The sequence below is a fragment of the Capra hircus genome, chromosome 26 (genome assembly GCF_001704415.2).
Source record: "Capra hircus breed San Clemente chromosome 26, ASM170441v1, whole genome shotgun sequence".
NCBI classification, from domain to species: domain Eukaryota; kingdom Metazoa; phylum Chordata; class Mammalia; order Artiodactyla; family Bovidae; genus Capra; species Capra hircus.
The window spans coordinates 7,720,284-7,741,642 of record NC_030833.1 but is presented as its reverse complement, the minus strand read 5'-3'; the positions used below and the strand labels follow the sequence as shown (position 1 = coordinate 7,741,642).

At 57.4% G+C, this 21,359-nt stretch overlaps 1 protein-coding gene across 3 annotated transcripts in view; it reads right to left on the bottom strand.

Annotated features, from left to right (window-relative positions):
• The window catches only part of FAM53B (family with sequence similarity 53 member B), a 126,951-nt gene that overhangs the window by 65,669 nt on the left and 39,923 nt on the right, over positions 1 to 21,359 (bottom strand). For all 3 annotated transcript variants that reach the window (XM_018041181.1, XM_018041179.1, XM_018041180.1), the window contains exons 2-3: positions 12,963 to 13,215; positions 4,212 to 4,266 (exon numbers count right to left, since the gene is read on the bottom strand). In XM_018041181.1, the coding sequence (XP_017896670.1) occupies positions 4,212 to 4,266; positions 12,963 to 13,040 (133 nt within the window). In that variant the 5' untranslated portion in view covers positions 13,041 to 13,215. The remainder of the gene's footprint in view (positions 1 to 4,211; positions 4,267 to 12,962; positions 13,216 to 21,359) is intronic.

The window sequence follows — 21,359 nt, the reverse complement described above, 5'->3', positions numbered from 1 at the left end:
CTTGTATTTACATGCCTTCTCCTAGTGGCCTTTCGGAAGTAACTGGGGTTGCACGTGCCTGCTCACGTTGTTTGATTTCCCGGTCTCCGGCTCATCCGACGGCTGAAGAGAGAGCAGTGGGCAGAGTCCAGAGTCCTTGCAACACGGAACTCGCTCAACGGGGTGCAAGGAGCCGAGCCCAGGGTGGTGAATGGAGGCCCCTCTCACCCGCTTGCCCTGTTTCACCAAAAGAGATGTGATCCATCCACATGTGACCCTGGGTCAGCGTGAAGAAGCACCTCCCAGGCCCAACCGTGGAGGAGCCACGGGCCGAGGATTCCCTGGCGACTGTCTCACCCCAGCCTGGCTCGGGGAGGTCCTCTTGGGCGCAGCCAGGCCCCCGCGTGCACCCACGAGCAATCACAGCCACGAATGGGGCTGGCTCGCCTGTCGGGCCAGCTGACTGGTGGGCGGACCACATCCCTGAAGCTGCCACCTGACCAAGGTTTCCTGTGTCAGGAACACAATTCCCTGGGCAGACACGGCTCTCCCCAGAGAAGCTGTTTGCAGAGGCAGTTCTGGTTCAGCCCAGGAGGCATGCTGAGGATGGTCTGGGAGGTGAGGAAAGAAACCCAGAGGCACGCCATCGCCTCTGCTATAGAAGGAGCCCTATGGTGCCCAGGCTAGCCAGGCACTCAGCCCTGGCAGGGCAGGCCAGCCATGGCCTGGCTCCCCTCCACCCTGCTTCTCCCGTCCACAGTCACGCTGCCTTTGTCTCCCCACCCCCACGCTGGAAAAGGACAAAACTACTTCTTTGTATCAAGCTCCCAAACTTGAAGGGAGGGGACAAGACCCACGGGGAGGGCCCTGCAATCCAGCTCAGGATAACTAAGCCTGAAGTATTTAAAAGCCAAAACACGGTTGTGAGCGCTGATATTAGTAACACATTTTATCTCCGTGGGTGCAGGGGAGGCTGAGCTCCCGGCAAGGGCAGCTTCTCCAGAGGAAGCCAACGGGCCCTTCCCACCAAACACACTTGCCTGGGTTTTCTTATGAACACTCGCGAAACCCTCCAGCTCACTCCGGTGTCCAGCGAGGACCCCTGCATGGGGGCTTGAGAGGGAAATGCCCTGAGTCCCAGGTCCATGCTGTCCCCAGCTCTCATGGGAGAATTCCACTAATCAGGGCCAGAACCAGAGTCCTCTGTCTCGAGAGACAGGCAGGGGGTTTGGTGATTATAACGCTGTGAGGCTTCATCTTTACTGAGGGCCGCTCCCCCCACCCACCACCCCCGGCGGTCTTCTTTGCTATGAAAACCAGACACGGAAAGATAAAGTCTTGCGGCTGCTGCTCGTGCGTGTCACAGCGCGCGGCTGCACAGTGAGTCCCGGGCCGAAGCCTCTACAAGCACACAGCCTGGGGAGGGCCTCGGACCCCTGACACCCACGGCAGCAAGTGCAGGGAAGGGACGGAGGTGGGGTGCGAGCTGGCGCCTCCTTAAATCCCACGGACCCCACAAGGTGCAGGCTGCAGAGGGAGGCCCAGGAGGACAACGCCGAGGGGCCCCTTCACACGGATCCAGGGGAAATCCACGCTCCCTGGCCTTGCTCCTCCACTAGACAGAAGCCCCCTCAAGGGCAGGGGCTGACTTGCTGGCACGGAGCAGGGACTCAATAAATACCGACCAGAACAAGGCACCCTGAACCGAACTGGGGCCGACTTTTCTAAAAGCTCTGGTAGCACGTGCTGTCAGGTGGGTCAGGATCTCCCGAATCAAGGAAGGGCTTAGGACAACAGAAAGATGAAGAGATGGGAAAGAGAGAAGTCACGGAAGGGGCGGGGCGGGGGGGGTGGGTGACTGCATGGACCCCATGGTCCTTCACTGCCTGGAAGGGCCCTGGCGCCAGCCAGCAGAGCAGGAGGGCACAGACCTCGTGGAGGTGAAGAGCCCACGGACCAGGGAGCCCTTCCTAAGGGGCTGCCCTGCGCCCCAGAGCCTCAAGGGGCAGCAGCCCAGTCGTCTTGTAGCCTCGGGGCCCCCGGGCAGAAGGCAGACTGCTGGGTTCGGCAGGCTCAGACGGACTCTGCTGGAACTCTGGGAAGAGACCTCCCCTGCTTGCCTCTGCCTTGCTCCCTGGGCCTGAGCACCTTCCCCACAAGGGTGACTCGCACCTGCACCACCCCCCACCCAACGCCCACCAAGGTAACCAAGGTAGTCCCTGGGGGTGTGGAGGCCTCTCACAGGAGCAGGATTCTCAACCTAAGCTCAGCCTTCTTCTCCACCTGTCAAGTACGGCGCTCACGCTGCACCAAGCTCCTTCCGAGAGTCTCGGAGACCTCATAGCAAGGCAGGTGTTGTCCCAACACCCATTTCACAGATGAGGAAACTGAGGCTTGGAAAAGGTAAACAGTTCACAGTGATTGTGGGAGGGCCAGCACCACCATCATGAACCCTCGAGAGCTCTACCTTATTGCAATGCACTTACAGCAAAGGCCGAGGAAGCCTGACAGTTAAGGTCTTGAAATAAAGACCAAGGGTTCCACCATCCGGGTCACCAGTCCAGCCCAATTCTGAGCTACCTGAGGCGGGGCAGCAGAGGGGTGGGTATGCCCAGGAGCCCCGCTCACTCCCCTTCCCGGACACGACAGAGGAAGACAGCCCAGCTGCAGCCCGACTGTGGGTCTGGCCCAGGAAGAGGGTGAGGAGGCGGGCTTCTGGGCCACGTGGATGGGGTGCGGAGGGTTTGCTGAGAGCCGTTAACCACAACCAAGGTATGCAGCCAAGCCTCCGGTGGGGACAGGCCTCAGAAGTGTGTCACACGGGTAAACCAAGGCCAGGTGAGCTCCCTGGTTCCATTTCCCCAGGGGGCAAGCACCAAGGAGGCGGCCCAGGGCTCTCCCACACAGCTGTGGCTTGAGAGTGAGAAGCAAACAGTCATTCCCCCGCCCCGGGGTCTAGCTCTGCCCACTGAGGGGCCTTGGAGTGCCACCCCAGATGTGAGCGGAGCGCCCCTGCCTGCCACCTAGAGCAGCTGTGGAGTCCAGGGGGACCCTGCACTTCAGGTGCCCAGCACGGCACCACGCTCACTGTGACACGTGATGAGGACCCCCCAGGACCACCTCCACCTTCCACCTATGGGAACTGAGCCTGCAGAAGAAAACGCTGTGCCCAGAGGGAAAAGGGCCAAGACAAAAGGCCACGGACACTGAACGCAGTCCTGGGGAGGCAAACTTGAAATCCCAAAGAGGGGACCCGCCACGGAAGCCCAGTTTATAGAAACTCATCAGGAGCCATGTCCCGGATGCGGGCAGGAGTCCAGGGGAGAGGGCGCAAGGAGAAGCAGCCCGATCACCGGGAGCAGAGAGGAATCAACACAGTCAATACAGTCATCCTTTCGGCCCCCTTATGGAAAACGGTAATTAACACTTGTGTGGGAACAGGGCACCAGGGCAACCTTTCTGGAAAGCATATCAAAAACACAAAGCAAGAGCCTTAAAAATGAAAATGTGCCTGCCCCCCCCCCCCCCCCGCAGCCTCTCTACTCCACTCCTGGGAACCACCTGAAGGAATAATCCGAAAGGCAGAGCGAGATTCAGACACTGAGTCACCATCAACAGAACAGTCCTACCCAACAACCGAGAAACGGGCTACCTCCTTAAAAGACAATACTATAGACTCATTCTAACGCATGGGATGGGCAGTTTTCATGCTGCAGGGAAATGATGGGTCACTATTAGTATGCAGAAAAAAAAGCAAAAACAAGTTTTGATAAATAATTTTGAATAATCATACATTCATCATGGACTTGGCTATGTAAAAACCGCAAAGGACAGAAGTTACACCAAAGTATTAACAGTAGTTATAGCTGGGTGCTGGGGCTGTGTGAGACTGTTATTTTGTACTTTACACTAATGGTGCATTTTTCTGAATTAAAAAAAAAAAAGAAATGAACGTGATCACTTTAATGATCACACACAAACTCGCAGTTTCACTGCTGGAAATAACGTCTGTGAACCACGCACCAGCGCCCAGCCCCTCACTCAGCCCCCATAGCCCCTGCCCTGCTCCAGCACCGCTGAGACCGAGACAGTTCCAACAACACAGAAGAGAGTCCCCAAGGCCGCTCCTTGTGCCTGCGTCCAGAAAGAGCTTCTAGCGTCTCCCCCTGGAGGACTCGGGCCCTGGGGGAAGGCGCTCGAGGAGGACTGTTCGCAGCCACCTGGTTACTCACCCATGATTCCACAAGAGAAAAGTGTCGGTCCTTGACTCATCTTCTTTGGCGTGTGCTGCAAACAACCAGAAAAGCTATCACTCTTCAAGTCATAAGAAGCACGTCTGCACATGACCCTGCACTGATTCCCTTGCTAAAGTCACAATTAAAGGAGGGGCGGTGGCGTGGGGCGGGGGTGGGGTGGGAAATGTCAGATCAGGGAAAGGAGGGGAAAAAAAAAAAAAGTACTAAAAGAGACATCTGCCCATAATTAGGTCTGGGCTCTTGTCCGGAGCCTCGGGTGAGCTATGGAGTCCATCAAGTTAACGGGCTTTAAAAACACACAAGGGAGCCCCGTGACTCCTGACACTAGGGGACTCGTCCACGTGAGTGATGCGGAGTCAGGGTGCGGGAGGGGATGGAGAGCAGCCTCCCCGCAGCTTGGGGCGGGGAGTAGGGCAGGCGACCGCTTCCTGTCCCTGGGGACAGGACGAGCCTCCAGCAAAGGGCAGAGGCCCACCTGCCACCCGCCAGGCCTCCCTCCTGGACGCAAGGAAAGCAGCTCCCATCTCTGTGAAGAAGCTCGAGAGGGTGGCCCTGGCTCGGAAGCTGTTTCGCAGCCAGGAGGGGCCCCCCCGCCCGTCAAGACACCCTCGAGAACTGAAACAGAAACTCGGGTTGCGTCTGGTCTCAACACACGGCGACGGCCTCTGAACTCCCTGGTGCCACGTTTCTACAGGGGTTTCCCTGTCCCCTGTAAACACTGCACCTCTGCCCTCTCACCCCACACCTCGCCTCACTGTGGTCACGGGGTGAAAGGCCAGGGTGGGGGGCCCCCAGAATAACCCCGCACCCAGGCACTCACTCGCGGCGCCGCAGTAACCTGAGCCTGGAACGTTCCAGGGCCTCGTGCGCTAGCCGAGACCCAGGTCAAGAGGCCGGTCTGACCTCCAATGAGGAGGAGAGCATCCACACCTGTCGGGGCCCCAGGAAGAAGGGCCTCTCTCATCCCTTCCTTCACTCACTCACTCATCCACTCACTCAGCAAACATGTACCAGCGACGAGTCACGGGCAGGATTGTGCTGGTGTGGAGCGCACAACGGTGAAAGCAGCTCTCAGCTCCGGAGGGGTCAGCGGTCACAGGGGGCTCTCACTTCTGAGTGGAGCCCCAAGTGACAGGGACGCGTGCCTGGCTGTTGGTCCCAGGAGCAGGGAGCGGGGGTGGGGGGGAAGCAGGCCCTGGCTCTTTTCAAGCCTGGATGGGGAGGGAGGGTGTGGCTGCCGAGAAACACCTGGCCCCCCCAGATAAGAGGGGAGCTGGCATCTGGCAGGGGCTCCCCACCCCTGTCCTCAGCTTGCCCGAGCTGGGGACCTTTGCCCTTGGTCAGCAATGCGTTCGCTGATCAGGTTATCAAGGGTCTGTCCTGACCAGCCCAGAACACAGAGGTGAAGGACGCGGCCTCGGCCCCAAAGAAGCTCACGTTTTTCTAGAGGTCACACAACCAGTCCAGACAGAGAGCAGGACTGGAGGCAGCTGGGCCAGGCCATGGGCGCTGGGAGCTGAAGGTCAGGGCGGGCTTCCTGCAGGAAACAGAGATGGTCCTGAAGGAACTTATGGGGTGGGGGGTGCAAAGGGAGGCTGGGCTGTCCTCCTCCAGTCCCCCACCTTGGATTGAAGACAATCCTTAGGTTTTCAGGATAGGTATCCCTCCCAGGGTCCACCCAATCGACAGCCCTCCGGGGAAATACCTGGAAAAAGTTAAAGATGGGTTGCCTCTGCCTCCCGCCCAGCTCACCCCAGAGTCACTTCGTGGAAAGCAGATGTGACAGACATTCAGAGCCCTGACTCCGGGCAGCGCGGCTTGTGGAAGCCAGGCAGGCCCTGCGCCCAGGGAAGGTTCAGGGGAGAGAGAAGCTGGCCTGGCCGAGGCCACAGGCCTGGCCAGCTGAGGGGAATGGCCCCCGACGCTGCAGGAGCCTTTATATCACAGAGCCAACACCCACTGGAAACCACAGCCCCACCCCACCTCAGCATTATCCCCATGAAGGGCAGGGATGGGGGCCCTAGCGCAGGCTGGAGGCCCACAGAAACCTGAAGCAGGGCAGGCCAGGGAGAGCTGGAGGGCACAAAGAGGCGGGAGCCGCATGTCACCACCCTGGCACACACAGGGGCCACCAGGGGCCCAGGTTTACGGATGCAGAGGGAGGCACACTGCCCACGGACCGTCATGGGTGGGCTGCCCATCGACTGACCTCTCGCTCAGCAGGCGTGTTTCAGGAAGAGGGGCACCTGGCTCCCCTCCCCCGGGAATGTGGCCCTCGAGCGGGCACCAGAGAGGCTGGGGTCTGGGCCCACAGAGAGGAGCCACTGGGTTAGCACGCAGGGTGCCCCTGGCCCTCGAAATTCATTCATTCACTCACCCAGCGAGGACCTGCTTGTCAGGCTAGGGGGGCACGCACTAGTGATACGACCGCTTCTGGCTCCCCACGCCGCCTGGCTCGAGCTCCACCATCGTCCACCAAGGGACCAGGTGAGCCCCTGACCTGGTCCTGGGCTCATCCTGCACCATCCGTCCTCCACGCAGAACCAGGGGGCCCAGCCCCGCTGGCCGCCCTGCTCGTAACAACCTGGATAAAACCTGGCTGTGCCCCGCTTCCCGCTGCCCACCGGGCACCCATGAGCCAAGCCCACGTCCACCCCAGCCTCACTCACGCTGCTCGGGGACGGTCCGGCTCGCTGCAGCCCGGGCCTTTGGCTCTGCGGCTGGTTCCTGTCACGTGGCCTCCCTGGCGGCCTTCCCTGGCTGAAACGCGCCCTGCCCACCCGCGCTCTTCTCCACGGGACCTTGCTAAAAGCTGCCCCACCACCACCCCGTGCGCATCAGTTTGCTTTGTTTCTGGGCTCACACTCCACTCGCCCCTGAGATCGAGCCTCCCTGAGGCCGTGGTCCGGTCTACAGCATCCCCACCCTGCAGCGGGCTGCCCGGGGCTTCTCTGCCGCACCGCCACTGCAGCCGGCCGTCAGCCGGAGCCTGCCCTTGCTACCACGTGCCTGGCAAACGCAGGGCCGATGGAAACAGACTCTCCCTGGACGCAACCCGCTGCCCTCCCAAATCACTGGCCTCCTGCCAAGTCACAACTCAGCAGGGGAGGGGGACAGCATCAGCTAGATAAAGTCGGGGACAACCCCCCCACACACAGCCTCTGACTCTGCCCCCAGGGTGAGGGGGATTGGCCGTCGTACGCACGGAGAGCTGACAAGGGACACCTGCTCCGCGTCCCATCCTGGCACAACCCCCACCGCGCTGTGTGAAATGGCATGGCAGGTGGCGTGCGCCCTTCTTTTGCTGACAGCACCCCAATTTTGCACTGGGACTCCTCCCCTCCCCACTGGGCAGTGTCCTGGTGGGATGTCACCCCCACCCCCACCCCAGCCCCCTGCACGGCACAGGGCAGGCCTGGCTAACCGGACATGCCTGCTCCGGGGCTCTGTCCCCCGCCCCCCCGACCGAAGGGGTGCTGGGCCAGTCCACCTGGTGGGGAGCCCCCTGCCCGCCTCCACCATCCTCCCAGCGGGCCTGTCCCTGCCCTTTCCGGGGACTTGTCACCAGTTCTTCTCCTGTTTCTCTCTCGATCGCACCAGTGGATTCTCTTCTGCTGTATCAGCGGGAGGTAGCCCCAGCTTCTTACATCTGAGGAACCCTGGCCAATTTCACGGGGGTCTTCAAGAAAGATAACGGGGGAAGTAGGCTCGGCCACTTGAAGGGATATCATGCAACTGCTCAAAGCAGTGTTTGGGCAGAGGCTTCCAGTACCACGAGGAAGCATACTTTGTCAGTGAAACCTGCTTCACTAGAAAGATACAAGGAAACCGGCCAAAATATGTCGAGGGCAACGGCGTTTCCCTGCCCTCCCGTCCCACCTAAAAATGCAGCTCTCCCCTCTTTCTTTTCCTTCATCCTCATGTGATGCTCGTTTCAAACTGGTTTTGTGTGGAGACAAATCCCATCAAAGTAGCAGTAGAGAAATGTTGACTAACGGGACGCTGGCAACTTTAAGGTCAGAAAAGGGCTGAAAGTCATGAGCTAACTACTTCCCCCTGGGGCTTCTGCCTCCTGTTGGGGTAAAGAAAGAAAGAAAGAAAGAAAGAAAAATCAGGGCCCCCAACTCGCTTTCTGAACCCCGTCCACAAGGTTGGGCTGGCAGTGGGCAGGCCAGGACATCACATAACCCACCGCTTCCCAGGGCCCCGTGCATACGCTGACCGCTGGCCACGCTCCCTGGGCCCAGCACCGAGGCTCCCCCTGGACTCCAGGTTATCCAGGGCCGGCCTATTCCCACTGCTTTGTGCTGTTCTGCAGCCAGCCTCCCCAACCCCTCGAAGCCCTCTGCACCCGCTGTGCGAATGCTGATGAGCCCATTGCTCTGTGGACAACGATGCAATGCGGTGAGGCCCGAATGGCCCCCCGGGGTGGGGCGGGGGGGAAGCTCTCACCATCTGAGGTTTCACAAGACACTCGGGGTTCACACACGAGTGTGTGCCCGGGGCCCTTGCTGTGTTCCCAGGACGACGAGCTCTGCTCCTGGGGCTGCTCCTGCTACTCCAAAACCTTTGTTCCTGAGCACCCCCGCCCTGACCAGGGCACAGTCTGGTGTCTGGGAGACTCCTTACATCAGCAGAGAAGGCTTGGAATCACATCTTCCATAGAAAAGAAAGAAGTTGGAGACCAGAGGTTCCAGGGGCCGTCTGTCTGACTGAGAAGCCCTGACTTAAATAAGACTCAATTCAGGTCATCATTTAATGAGGAGTCAGCTCAGACAGAATATGGCCGAGCTCCTCTCTGGGCATCACCACGCGTCTTCGTGGCTTCCTTCTGCAGACTAGGGCAATGACATCACTCTTCCTTCTGCTGATGCCGCCTTGGAGCGACGCAGATGGGCCCACGCTCACACGTTGGGGGGCTAACAAGAGCAGTGCTCCAGCCTCTGGAAGGGAACAGGGTGAAACCCTGGGCGGCAGAAAGCGAGAGGCAGAGGCAGGCCAAGAAGAGAAGCTGAGAAGGCAGAGGCGCCCCAGGGTGGAGGCTGATGGACGCAGGGTGGAGCCCCGGCTTCCCAGGCTGCAGGTCAGCCATGGGGGTAGGGGGTGGTCTCTGCTGCCCAGGATGGTGGGGGTGCAGACTGGGACAGCCTCAGGCTCCTCGCACTTTGGGATTCCAGCCTGGGATCCTGGCTGGGGCCCCGTTGAGCCTGATGCTGACTCCGGGTGAGCAAGACGGGGGAAGAGCCTGGGTGCCTGGGGCAGCTGACATGGCCCCTGAACTCTCCTGCTGGGCAAGGCCCTCCGCGTCCTCATCTGACAAACGTGGAAGCAAGGACCTGCTCCAAAAACATCGAGTGTCTGTTGTGGCCGGAAATACCTCCAGGCTGAGGAAAGTGAGGTGGCCTGGAGCCCCCGCCTCCGGCCTCTGTCCACCCCCAACCCCACTGCTCCCCGGCCCCATCCTCCAGGGAGCAGGGCACCCCAAGCTCCCTCCGGTCTCCAGCTTCCAGAGAGGGGGGCCGGGAGGCTTGCCTGGGGAGGAAGGACCACGGGCCCTCGGCAGGAGCGTGGGCGGGCGGGAAGGAGCTCAGGGAACGTTGGCCCCAAGGTCAGATGTCTGGGCGGCCTTCCAGCGGCAGCAGCTAATGTTAGCACACTCGGAGGAAGGGCCACTCACGGGGGAAAGGAAGGCGACCGGGCAGAGTGGGGGAAAGGGGAACCGAGTCATTGCACTGCCCCCCACCCCAGGGGCGGGGGTAGGCGAGACCGGGGCTCTCAGTCCCTTTGCTGTCTTCTCACCTCCCTGGGGAGTAGGGCGGTCACGTTGTCACCAGTGTTTTAGTTTATAGAAAAACGAGAACTAGGAAACTGCGTCGGCGACCCTCTAAGCAAGCAGGTCGGGGCCTGGCTACGGTGGGGGGGAGGTGCCCAAGTCCCTCCCCTCCCACCGTCTCCAAGCCCCCAGGGCACGTTCACCTGCAGCTTTTTTAGGCTCTGACCTCACTGCAGGGCCTCTCGCTTCCCTAATTCTGAAGCTGCCTGGGGGTGATTCACTATTCCTTTTTTTTTTAATCTGAAACCCCAACTTCTGGTATCGTCTGAGTCTGATGAGAAAACAAAAGAGGACAGCTTTTCCCTCTTTCCTGTCATTATCTTGATGGTATTTACCCAAAGATGATGCGACCCGTTTAAGCAGTTGAAGCTAAACCCCCCCCATCTTCCTCTCACCCTGGCTGGCTGTGCAGAGCGGATTCTAATCAGTTGATCTCACGTTCTGGGGCTGTCATTACTTGGCTGGTCTTATCTGGGGTGGGGGCGTTCTTTCTTTGGTTGTTTATGGCCCGTGCTTCTTCCCAAGGAAGTCCAGGCCGGTGGCAGCTCAGGAGACAGGCCGGGGGTGGTGTGAAGGCCTTGGTGGTGGGCGGGGCCTGCACCTGAAGCCTGCGTCCTGCTGCCCCCCTGCCCCTGGGCCCCGTTTCCTGTTAGTCGGGGACGTGGAGGCAGGGCACCTTGGCAGGCCCCCCGCAGGCCCTGGCTCCCTCGCCTTCACTGTGCCTCCACCCCACCATGAGGGCAGAAACCAGCCAGGCTCATGACACGCCCACAGGCTGACACAGGAGAGGCCCCTCTCCAAAAGCGACTGCCGGGCCCCCTTCAGTGGCCATTTGCTCCCCTTGGCTCGTCGCTCCTTTTTCTTTTTCTGAGAAGAAGTATTTTTTCCTTCCCCGGCTGGGGCTGGGAGGCCGCCCTCCTTCTTGGCGGGGGCTCGGGCCTTGTCTCTTGGAAGAGCAGCCCAGCTGACCACAGGCCCATGGGCCCCGGAACCAGCTCCACGGCCAAGCCCAGGCCGGCCCACCTCCAGATGGAACCAAGTTCAGCGGCGACTGAAGCAACAGCACAGCTGGAACCAGACTGGGGGAGCGGGGAGGGAAGGAAGGAGGGAATGGGGGGTCCCCTGGGACCTCGAGGAGGCCTGCACCCTGAGAGCCGTCTCATCTTGGTCAGAGCTACTCCACATGAGGTGCTTTCATTTCACCAGGAAAACACGTGCCCAGAGCAGAAAACGAATCAACTCATACCTGCACCCCCTGAGCGAGGAAGCTCAGTACCGGAGAAGGGACTCAACAAGGTCCCCTCCCTCTGCCAAGGTCCCCGGAGCACCTATCACGGACTGTGTCCAGGGTCAGGCACTGGGGTGGTCAGCAAGAAGCCAAAGAGACAAAGTCCCTGCCTGGCGAAGCTCGCATTCTGGGGCAGGAGTCAACTCAGGGAACAAGATCAAAACGTGAGGAAGGCTGGTGGTGCCCGGCAAGGGAAAAGACCAGGGAAAGGGGACAGAGGGCATGTGGGAAGGGAGCGGGGTAGTGGCCCAAGAAAAGGAGGGAAGAAGGGAGGGAACCCTGCTCACGGGGGGTGTTCCAGGCCACAGAGGAAGCGCACGGGCCCCGAGGCACGTAGGCCAGCGAGGCGAGTGCAGACTGAGCGGGGGAAAGTGGCGGAGAGCATCCAGTGTTCACGGGGGTCAGGGTACGCCAGCCCCCATCCACCCAAGTGAGGGTCTGGCGTGTTGCTCAGCCTGAGCTGGGGATAGCTGGTGGAAGGCTCTGAGCAGAGGAGGACCGCTCTGACCTGCATCTCCTGCAGCTGCTGCTGCTGGGGAAGAGGCTGCAGGAGCCAGAAGCAGGGGCCAGTTCCCATGAGAGTCCGGGCAAGAGAGGACGCAGGCGGGACCAGAGGGGAAGCAGCGGGAATGATGGGAGCAAGTCTAAGGAGAGACACGTTCAAAGCAAACTGGAAAAGGAAGGGATGACGGACAGACACCGGCTCATCCTGCGGAGTTCCTCCGGCCCACGGTTCCCAGTGAAGCCCTGAGGGGTGGACGTGGGTCTTGGTGACTTTCACAAGCTCCTGCAAGAACCTGAGACCCACCTGCCCGCTCTCGGCGTGGGTGCTGGGGAGGTATCAGGGGAGGAAGCCTACGAGAGGTGCTAACATGGGGTCTCACAGGGGGCTATGAAGGTGCCAGGAGGGGTGCCCCCAAGCCCTGTCCACAGAAGCGGCAGAGAGTCCTGGGGACGGACCACCTGCAAAGCCCACCACCGCAAGAGTGTTCATGCCCGAGTGGGACTGCTTCGTGCTTCCTCAGCAAGGGGCAGCCCACCCGCTTCTGAGGAAGGAGGGCTGGAAGGAGGACCAGGAGGCCGTTCCGTTCCTGGTCTAACAAGGCCGGGCTCCCTGCCTCTCTGCTCCAGCTCATCAGCCCTCTTGGTCAGAGAAGAACCTTGTGCAGGGCCGCCAGCACTGGGCCCACCACCCGGGCCCCCAACCACACCCTCCTTCTCCACCGGCTCCCGCTCCTGACATCTCTGAGATGGCAGCTCTTATTCCAACCGCCCTTTGGTGCCACCCCCCACCTTCTGGAAACCACCTACCTTACTGGGTGGAAGCCAGGAGGGATGTGGGTCTCGGCCTGGCAGGGGCGGCAGAGCCCCTCTTGGTACTATTCACCGGGAGGGTCAAGGGGGTGGCCTCCCCTCACCGCTCTCCAGAGGACTCCACCTGGGCCAGCTATAAAGCCAGGCTCTGGGTGACAGCCCGCCACCCCTGCAGCCACATCTCCCAGAGCTCTGCTCGCAGGCCCTCTGGACTCAGTCTGCTAAGCCTGCCAGTTCAGCCCATAGCCCCACCAGGACATCGGGCCTCCAAACGAGGCCACCAGGTCCTTACCGGCTCAGGGTTGAAGGTCCTGCAGGCCACGGGGTCGGCTCCCTGCTTGTCGAGGCTTTGACTCAGGATCATCACCATGGTAAGGGCCTCAGGCGCTGGGCACCAGCCCAGGGTGGGCACGAGCCATTTTCAGGTGGGCAGACGGGGGGGCAGAGGTGACTTCCTGGGGCGTCTCCCGGGCGATGACGTCAGGAGAGGCTGCTCCCCATTGGGGTGGGGCTCCTCCAGGAAACAGCAGAGTGAGGTCAGCTCTCTGGAAAGATAAAACAAAGGCAGAGGGACTCAGGACCGTGGAAGACGGAGGGCCCGAGAAACACAGCCCCTCCCCTCCAGGTGGGACCCTGCTGGGGAACGGAACTGCCTCACCATTGAACTGAGATGCTTTCTGGGGGTGGGGGTGGGGGTGGGTGGAGGGACATGAAGGCCAGAATCACCTTCCTAGGAGTCCCCATGCCGGCCCTGGAGCGTCCCTAAAGCCAACACCCTGGTGGGCACAGCAGTGTCTCTCAGCTCAGCTGTGGCACCTTTTTAAGACAGATCTCGGGGTCTGGCTGGTCACAGGCCTGCACCCCCAAAGTGTGCTCAAGCCCTGTGACCTCCTAGGCAGACCTGACCCTACAGACAGCCCGAGGTCAGCTGATGTCGGGCGCTCACCCAGCCCACAGTCGAAGCCCATGCCACTGGCCCTTGGGCAACCAGCAGTAACTCCTGTTTTCCACCCAGGTCTGGACAGAAGCTACTGGAAGAACTACGAGGGCACGTGTTGCTTCCTGTCCTTGGAAGCATCACATTTCCACAGTAACACATAGGCAGCAGAGGCGCCTCCATACCTGTCTCCTTCCTCAGAAAGAGCCAAAACACGCCACATCCCTGGGTGGGTGTGGGGGGGGGAAGGCCTGCACACACACCTCTGAGCTCCCAGCAGTTCCGGACCCTCTCTCATCATCATTCTACACAGCCCGGAGTATCTCCCCAACCCAATGTCATCTCCCATCAAGCAAACGCCCAAAAGGTACAGCCTGCAGCCCACGTTGGGAGAATCGCTCCTTGCAAATTAATCCCTCTGATCCTATCTCCATCCCACCCCTCTGAAGGTTACACCTTCAGAGAAAGTCACAGAGATCCACGGAATCTGAAGATCACCATCAGAAAGTTAAAAAAAATAAAAATAAAAATCGTAAAATAAATACATAAAAAGCAGCTTCTAATCTGTAATTAAACAAACTGGTCAGCGCAGGAAAATGTTTTAGAATCTGCTGCTCTGTGTAAAAATTAATTGCACCGTGGTATTTACTTGCTGTCCAGATCATAAATCATATTTTCCTGTTTACTTCGATTAGACTTTACAGTGGGTGTTATTGACATTGCTCAATTACAGGCCAGCTGGCAAGCATGGGAAAATTACCTTCTACTGTTCTTCGAAAACAAGGTTCATCCAAAGTGCAAAAGCAGGGAAGGGGAGGGGGGAAATCAATACATTTTCAAAGGGTTGACTGTTCAGGAGGGAAGCCCAGCGAGGTCCCCAAGTCACACCGGGAGACCTGTTTCAAAGCCACATCCATCTAGAAGTGACACACGTTCTGACCAGGTATCATCTGGCCCAGCAAAGAATTTCAGATCACTTGTCCGAGTCTGGCCAGGAAGCCGAGCCAGAAATGCCCGCCAGCCCCCAGGACACTTGGCTTGGGAGCAGGGGGGGCGGGGCATGTGTGCAGGAGAGCGCCCAGAGGGGTGCCCTGGACTCCCCCTTCAAAGGGACCCTTTGTGCAGCTCAGAGTCGGAGACCAGGCCTGATGGCGGCCAACTTCTCTCTGGGTGCAACATCAATTCAGCTCTGGGGCCGCCAACCATCACCCCAGGCCCAGGGTGACCCGCCCTCCCCAGGCCTTTCCTCCTAGCAAGGCAGGAGGGTTCACTGGTTATAAGCTCAAGTCCTGAGCCGAGCACACCTGAGCCAGAATCCCACCTCTTGAAATGTGCTGAGTGCCCTTTGCCAAGTTACTTCCTTTCTGAGCCTTGATTTCCTCTTGCCATAGAAGACTGCCACCAGATTGCCTCAGAAGATGGCTGCATCATGAGAAAATACAAATTCAAGTCGTTTGCACGGTGAGAAGCCCTAGCTCGTTTGAAGAACTGCTCGTTAAACAGTAGCCACAGCCACTAGTTTCATGGCAGAGGCTGAGTCCTGATCTTTTCTCAGCAATGGACACCAAACCATCTGTCCTCTCAAAAAAAATTTTAAAAGGCAGAATTTTAAAGCTAAAACTTTTCAAAGCTAATGTTCTATCTAGAGAGGACTGGCTATATTATGGTTGATCCCTGTGGTGAAAACAGTAAGAAAGATGCTGTGGAAGTCTTATCACCATGGAAACAAGCTACCCCATCTGATGCCGCCGCTGTGTACCAAGCACAAAGCCGGACAGAGGTGGTGGTGCAGGTGTCTCGGCTCTCGTGTCTCTGCTCCCAGCAGAGCCCTACAGAAGGCTGGAACACACAGGGGCAGCAAGAGCGGTGAATACCAAGGACCATGTACTCCTGGAAACTAGGGCAGTTAGTCGGAGAAGGCAATGGCAACCCACTCCAGTACCCTTGCCTGGAAAATCCCATGGACGGAGGAGCCTGGTGGGCTGCAGCCCATGGGGTCGCTAAGAGTCGGACACAACTGAGCAACTTCACTTTCACTTTTCACTTTCATGCATTGGAGAAGGAAATGGCAACCCACTCCAGTGTTCTTGCCTGGAGAATCCCAGGGACGGGGAGCCCGATGGGCTGCTGTCTACAGGGTCGCACAGAGTCGGACACGACTGAAGCGACTTAGCAGCAGCAGCAGGGCAGTCAGTAAGCACGGCAGGCGCTGGAAGGAGAGAGGTCCTGCACAAGCCCTGTCCTCAGGAGTTGTGGAAAGACAGTGCTGGAAACACAGGCACCACAGCTATCAGAGGCAGACAGGAGGAAGCGGGGGACTCGGGCTGAGTCCCAAACAGACACCTCTGCACAGGGGCCAGTGACGCACAGCACTGCTGGAAGAGGCTGGGAGTGGGGACAACCCAGACGGCCACCAGCAGGCAACCGGTAAGAGAAATCACAGGGCCACTGTGTATATGAATAACGCCCCGTCACCTGCACCGCAGTTTTAATGAGGTGATTCTAGTGGTGCCGACATGACACACTCTCCAAGATTCACTGTAAATGAAAACAGCAAGGGGAGGAGAACAGGGTGGTCCCATAACCACGTGGTCCTGGAGTGGGAGAAGGCATACTTTGAGTGTACAGCCTTACACACGCACACGCACATGCTGTTTGTGTATTTCATCCAGTGCTTGTAAGCATATTAACACCTTTTTGATCACAAAGAAAATAGGTAAGACTTCAAGAGGAAGGGAGGAGGCAACTGGGAAGAGGGAAGCATGAGCGAAGCCCGGCAGCCTGGCCTGCATGTGGTGGGGGCGGGGCCGTCAGCCCACTGGTGGCAGGCACACAGGGTATGTGGAGAAGGGCAGCAGCGGGACAAGGGTCTGGAAAGACAAGAGTCACACCAGACCAAAGGCGCTGATGCCAGGCTCCATCTTGCAGCCAGGGGAGGGTCCCCAAGGAGCTGGAGTTGGTGGGGTTGATCAGTTGAAACGGTCATGTTGTTTGTTTTCTTTGCAACACCTAGCAGGGTGTCTTGACTACACCAAAAGCTTCACACGTTTTTGGAACCAGGCTGAATCGTAGCAACTTTTGAAATAATCTGGGCACATTCTCAGACCCTGTGAGGCAAATCCAGACCGGCAGAGCCTGGCACCATGTGGAATTCCCTGGGATTCCTTTGATCCGTGGCATGGGCCTGGCCAAGCTCACTGGGGAATGCCAATGCCCGTCCAGGGACTCACAGCCCAGCCTGAGAACGGGGCCAGGGACTTCTCAGGCAGAAGCCAGGAACTTGACCTTTAAGGGACAACTATGTGCCCAGCTCTACCCGAGGTAAGAAGAAGTACCCCGGAGTCCACAAGTGACAAGGGAAAGACCTGCTGAGCTCATCTGTGGGGCACAGATCCTACCCTGGCCTGTTCGGTCTTCTCTGAGCCCGTATTAAGAACGGCTTCTGACTGAGAACAGCTTCTATCTACTGAGCACCGATCGTGTACCAGGTGCTTTATATTCACTAGTTACACGACAGATGTAACTAATAACAGTTTACAGACAGATGAAGTAACCCACCAGGGACTCAGGGGTGAGCTCCCGAGCCTGTGCTGCCCACCGGAGCCCACCTGCAGCAAAGCCCCACCTGACCTGCCTCTCCATCCCAAATGCATCCTTCAAAGCCCCATCGAGCAACTCCCATACAACCTAGCAAGCGCACTCCTTGGCACGTAACTCAGAAAAATGCAAGCTTATGTTCACACAAAGCCCTGCACATGAATGCTCATAACAGCTTTATTCAAAACAGCCAAAACCAGGAAACAACCCAGATGTCCTTCAACGGGTGACTGGCTGAACAGACTACGGGACAGACGTGCTGTGGGATGCCCCTCGGCACTGGAAAGGGACGAACCTTTGATACCTACTTGGATGAATCTCCAGGGAATTATGCTGTGTGAACAATCCCAATCCCCCAGAGGTTAATTACCACCCGACTCTTATTTATGTAACAGTCTTAAAATGACAAAGAGACAGAATGGAAGACTAGCTTTAGTTGCTGCTGGGGGTCGGGATGGGCGCTTGGGAAGGCAGGTGGGAGAGGGAGGAGGAAGCGCTTTTGCAAAGGGCGGGGACCCTCGAGGTGATGAAAATGTTCTGCATCTCGACTGCATCCGTGTCGACTTCCTGTTTGCGATTTGCACTATCGTTTTGCAACGTGTTAACTGCTGCGGGAAGCCGAGTGAATGATACACAGCATTTTCTACGATTTCTTACAGCTACATGTGAATTTACAATGATCTCAAACTAAAACGTTTCCTTCCAGTTTTATTGATATAAATTGATACACGGCACTGTGTACATTTCAGGTGTACAGCATCACGGTCTGACCTACATACATCATGAAATGATGACCACAAGTTTGGTGAACACATCCATCATCTCATAGAGATACAAAATCAAAGAAGCAAGAAAAAGCAATGTTTTCTTGGGTCAAAATTTTATTTCAAGACTTTGTTTTGTGATGTGGACCATTTTTTTAAGCCTTTATGGAATCTGCTGTAATATTGCTTCTGTTTTGGGTTTTTTTGGCCATGAAGCACATGGGACCTTTGTTCCCCGACCAGGCATCAAATCCATAACCCCTGCATGGGAAGGCAAAGCCTCAACCACAGGACAACCACTGGTGTCACACTTTTGTGTGGAAAAAGCCCACTCCATCGACGCATTCATCAAAACTCATAACACCAAACACCAACGAGTGAATTACACTGCACAGATATATGAAAAAAAAAAAATTTTTTTTTTAAAGGGGCCCACGTGGCTGCCACTGCCTGTACAGGACGTGTGCAGGGTGGGGCAAGGACCCGTGCTAAGGGACTGGGCAAGTCTCGCCATCGCCCTGCAAGTCACCTGACTAGTTTCCTCATCTTTAAAACCAAAGTGAGAACACCTTTGCTCTGCGGGCTGCCGGGAGAATTAGGTTAAGCAAAGGCACTAACAGCGTAGCACAGAGAAGGCCCCAGACAGTGGTGCCCGCTGCCCAGGGCACCCACGATGGCCAACGGGCACCAAGTGACACTGCCCGGAGTCTACAAGAGGCCTCAACCCAGCCCCGTGGCAGCCTGGCTCCAGGTCCTCCTCTACCTACCCCTTCACAGCTGTGCTTCCAGCCTCCAGCTCCCGGGCACCAACGACAGGCTCACTCATTTCATCTAATTCCCATGAACAGCTGTTGCTGCTAACAGGACTCCCATTTTCCAGATGAGAAGACTAAGGCCCCGGGAAAATAAATCAAGCATTTGCCCAAGATCCTGCAGCCTAGAAGGGGTGATGGCGAGATGCGAATCCAGGTCTGCCTCCTCAGGACGCTTCACAGACAGGGGCTGACTTGGCTTTGTCACATGAGCCTTTCCTAACAAGCAGCTCTCTTGGTTTTGCTTTGCAACCTGCAATGTGCCTTCTGCAAGCCCCTGAGCCCAGCTGTCTGATGTCACTGTGGTTGGAGACGCTCAGCTTCTGGGGAGTGGGAACCCTGCCCGGTGCACACCAAATTCCTTTATATACGCAAAAAGTTCTGTAAACTCTCAAATTCTATATAACTCTTCAGAAGATTACAGGAGTTTACCAAACGCTTCTGTAATGCGTTTTGAAGAGCTACCCTTTGAAAAGAAACTGACCACACTGGAACTCGCCCAATTAAATGTTTCCTTCTTTTAATATCCTTATCCTGTGTTTACTACTTATGCAACTTAGTTTTATAGCAGGAGAATATCTCACCACCCCAAACACAGGACTCGGAGCAAAACCTAAACATAACCTTGGCCGCTGACAGTGATTTTCCTGATGGCCTGAGCAAGTCATTCCTCCTCAGCCTCCATGTCCCTCCCCCTCCCGTTAGCCAAAGGAAATGGGAGAGAAACAGCAGTTCTGCAAGGTCCTGGAGAAGGCTGCGTGCACTTCTCAGCTTCGATGACTTCTCAGCTGCTGGTGTGACAGAAGCAATCTGTGGGCAGGCTCTGGAAGCTAATTTATGAACGTTTGAGGAAGCGTATCTTTCAGGGGGCCATGCGGCCTTTTGCCAGATCCCGTGACAAACTCCTGGAAGGGTGGAGAGGAGAAACTGAATCCTGTGGTCGCAGTCAGGGTCCACCTCTGCCAAGAGAAGGGAATTAAATCTGCCTGGGGAGGCCTTTTGCTTGCGGCTTGTGAAGCGAAGGCATCTGAGTTTAAGGATAAAAACTTAAAAGCTGCCTAGGAACTTTTATCAAGAGCCCATACTTTCCCACACCGAGCTGATACTGGAAAGAGTCTGCAGTTTCAATAAGAGGACATGCCCGGAGAATGTGTTTCCCAGACGCTGGTGGAACGCTTAAACTAACTCCCTTGGCCTAGGTTCCCAAGTCTTCAGATCCTACTGAAAAATGACCGATCAAAGAGCGAGGCCTTCACCACCTGCAATGCGCTGACAGAAAAACAGAGACAGATGAGACCTCTTACGTCAATACTTAAACACCAAGGACACGCTCGACACCAAATATCACTGATTTAAGGCAACTCCACAGCAGAGGCAACAGACAGCAAAGAAATAACTTTTTATCCACCATCTTCCCAGGAGCTTCCTGGTCTGTGTTTATGGAAATTAACAGGTGACATGGGGTCTACCTCTAACAGACCATGAATAAAATGTTAATCACTCAGTCGTGCCTGACTTTTTGCGACCCCAAGGACTGTAGCCCGCCAGGCTCCTCTGTAGGATTCCTCGGGCAAGAATGCTGGAGTGGGTTGCCATGCCCGCATCCAGGGAATCTTCCTGACCCAGGGAAGACCCACGTCTCCCGCACTGCAGGCAGAGTCTTTTACCATCTGAGCCACCAGAGCAGTCAGGCCCCCAGGCTTACCATGTCCTCAGAGCAGCCCTCCAAGCGGGCACTGCTGCTTTCCCATTTTACAGCGGGACAAGCTGAGGCCCAGGGTCACCCAGCTGTGAAGGGTGAAGCAAGGATTCAACCACGTCTGATGGATTCCAAAGTCTCTGTCTTAACCACCGAGGCTTCAACTCCAGGATCTGTTAACATTTATCATAATTATCCCACAAATATTTGCTCTCTCAAACGGACCAGATACCGAAGCCGGGTTTGCAAGACACCCCTTCTCTATAAGCTCTTCCCAAGGTGCCCCAGGCCACACCTCAACCTTCTGGGCTTAACGATGGAACTGGCACTAGGGGTCCCACCGAGGCAGGGAGTGGGGAGGTGGGAAGGTGAGGGTGAGAGCATATGGGCACTGCTTCCCCACCCCAAACGCAGGGAGGTGCAGCCACACCGGGCGCCAGGAGGAGGTGAAGGGCCTTCCAGGGAAGCCAGGGCGCCCCCAGGCCTGGGGCAGTGCTGCCGCTCCTCGCTACATCAGATTCTGAGTCCGTCGGCCCCCATCTCTCTGGGCTCCCACAGCCCACCCTGCCCTTCTCTCCAAGTCCATTTCCAGGGCGCTCTGGCGAGCTCTCCCCTCCAGGCGTGCCGTCCGGGTGTGGGCCTCCTCTGGCCTCAACAGAGGCTCTGACAGGAGGAACCTGATCCGTGTCTGTTCGCGGAGTCAGTAACACGCTGGGGGACGAGCACTGGATGCAAGATCCAGAATCACTCCAGGTTTAGTCCCGGGCGGGCTGTGGCACCTTGGACGCACATTATGACTTTGCTAAGCTTTGTGATCCGTAAGAAGTCAGCCCCCTTGAGTGGGAAGTTAAGGAAGGAAAGGTCTGCACGGTGGGGCCCC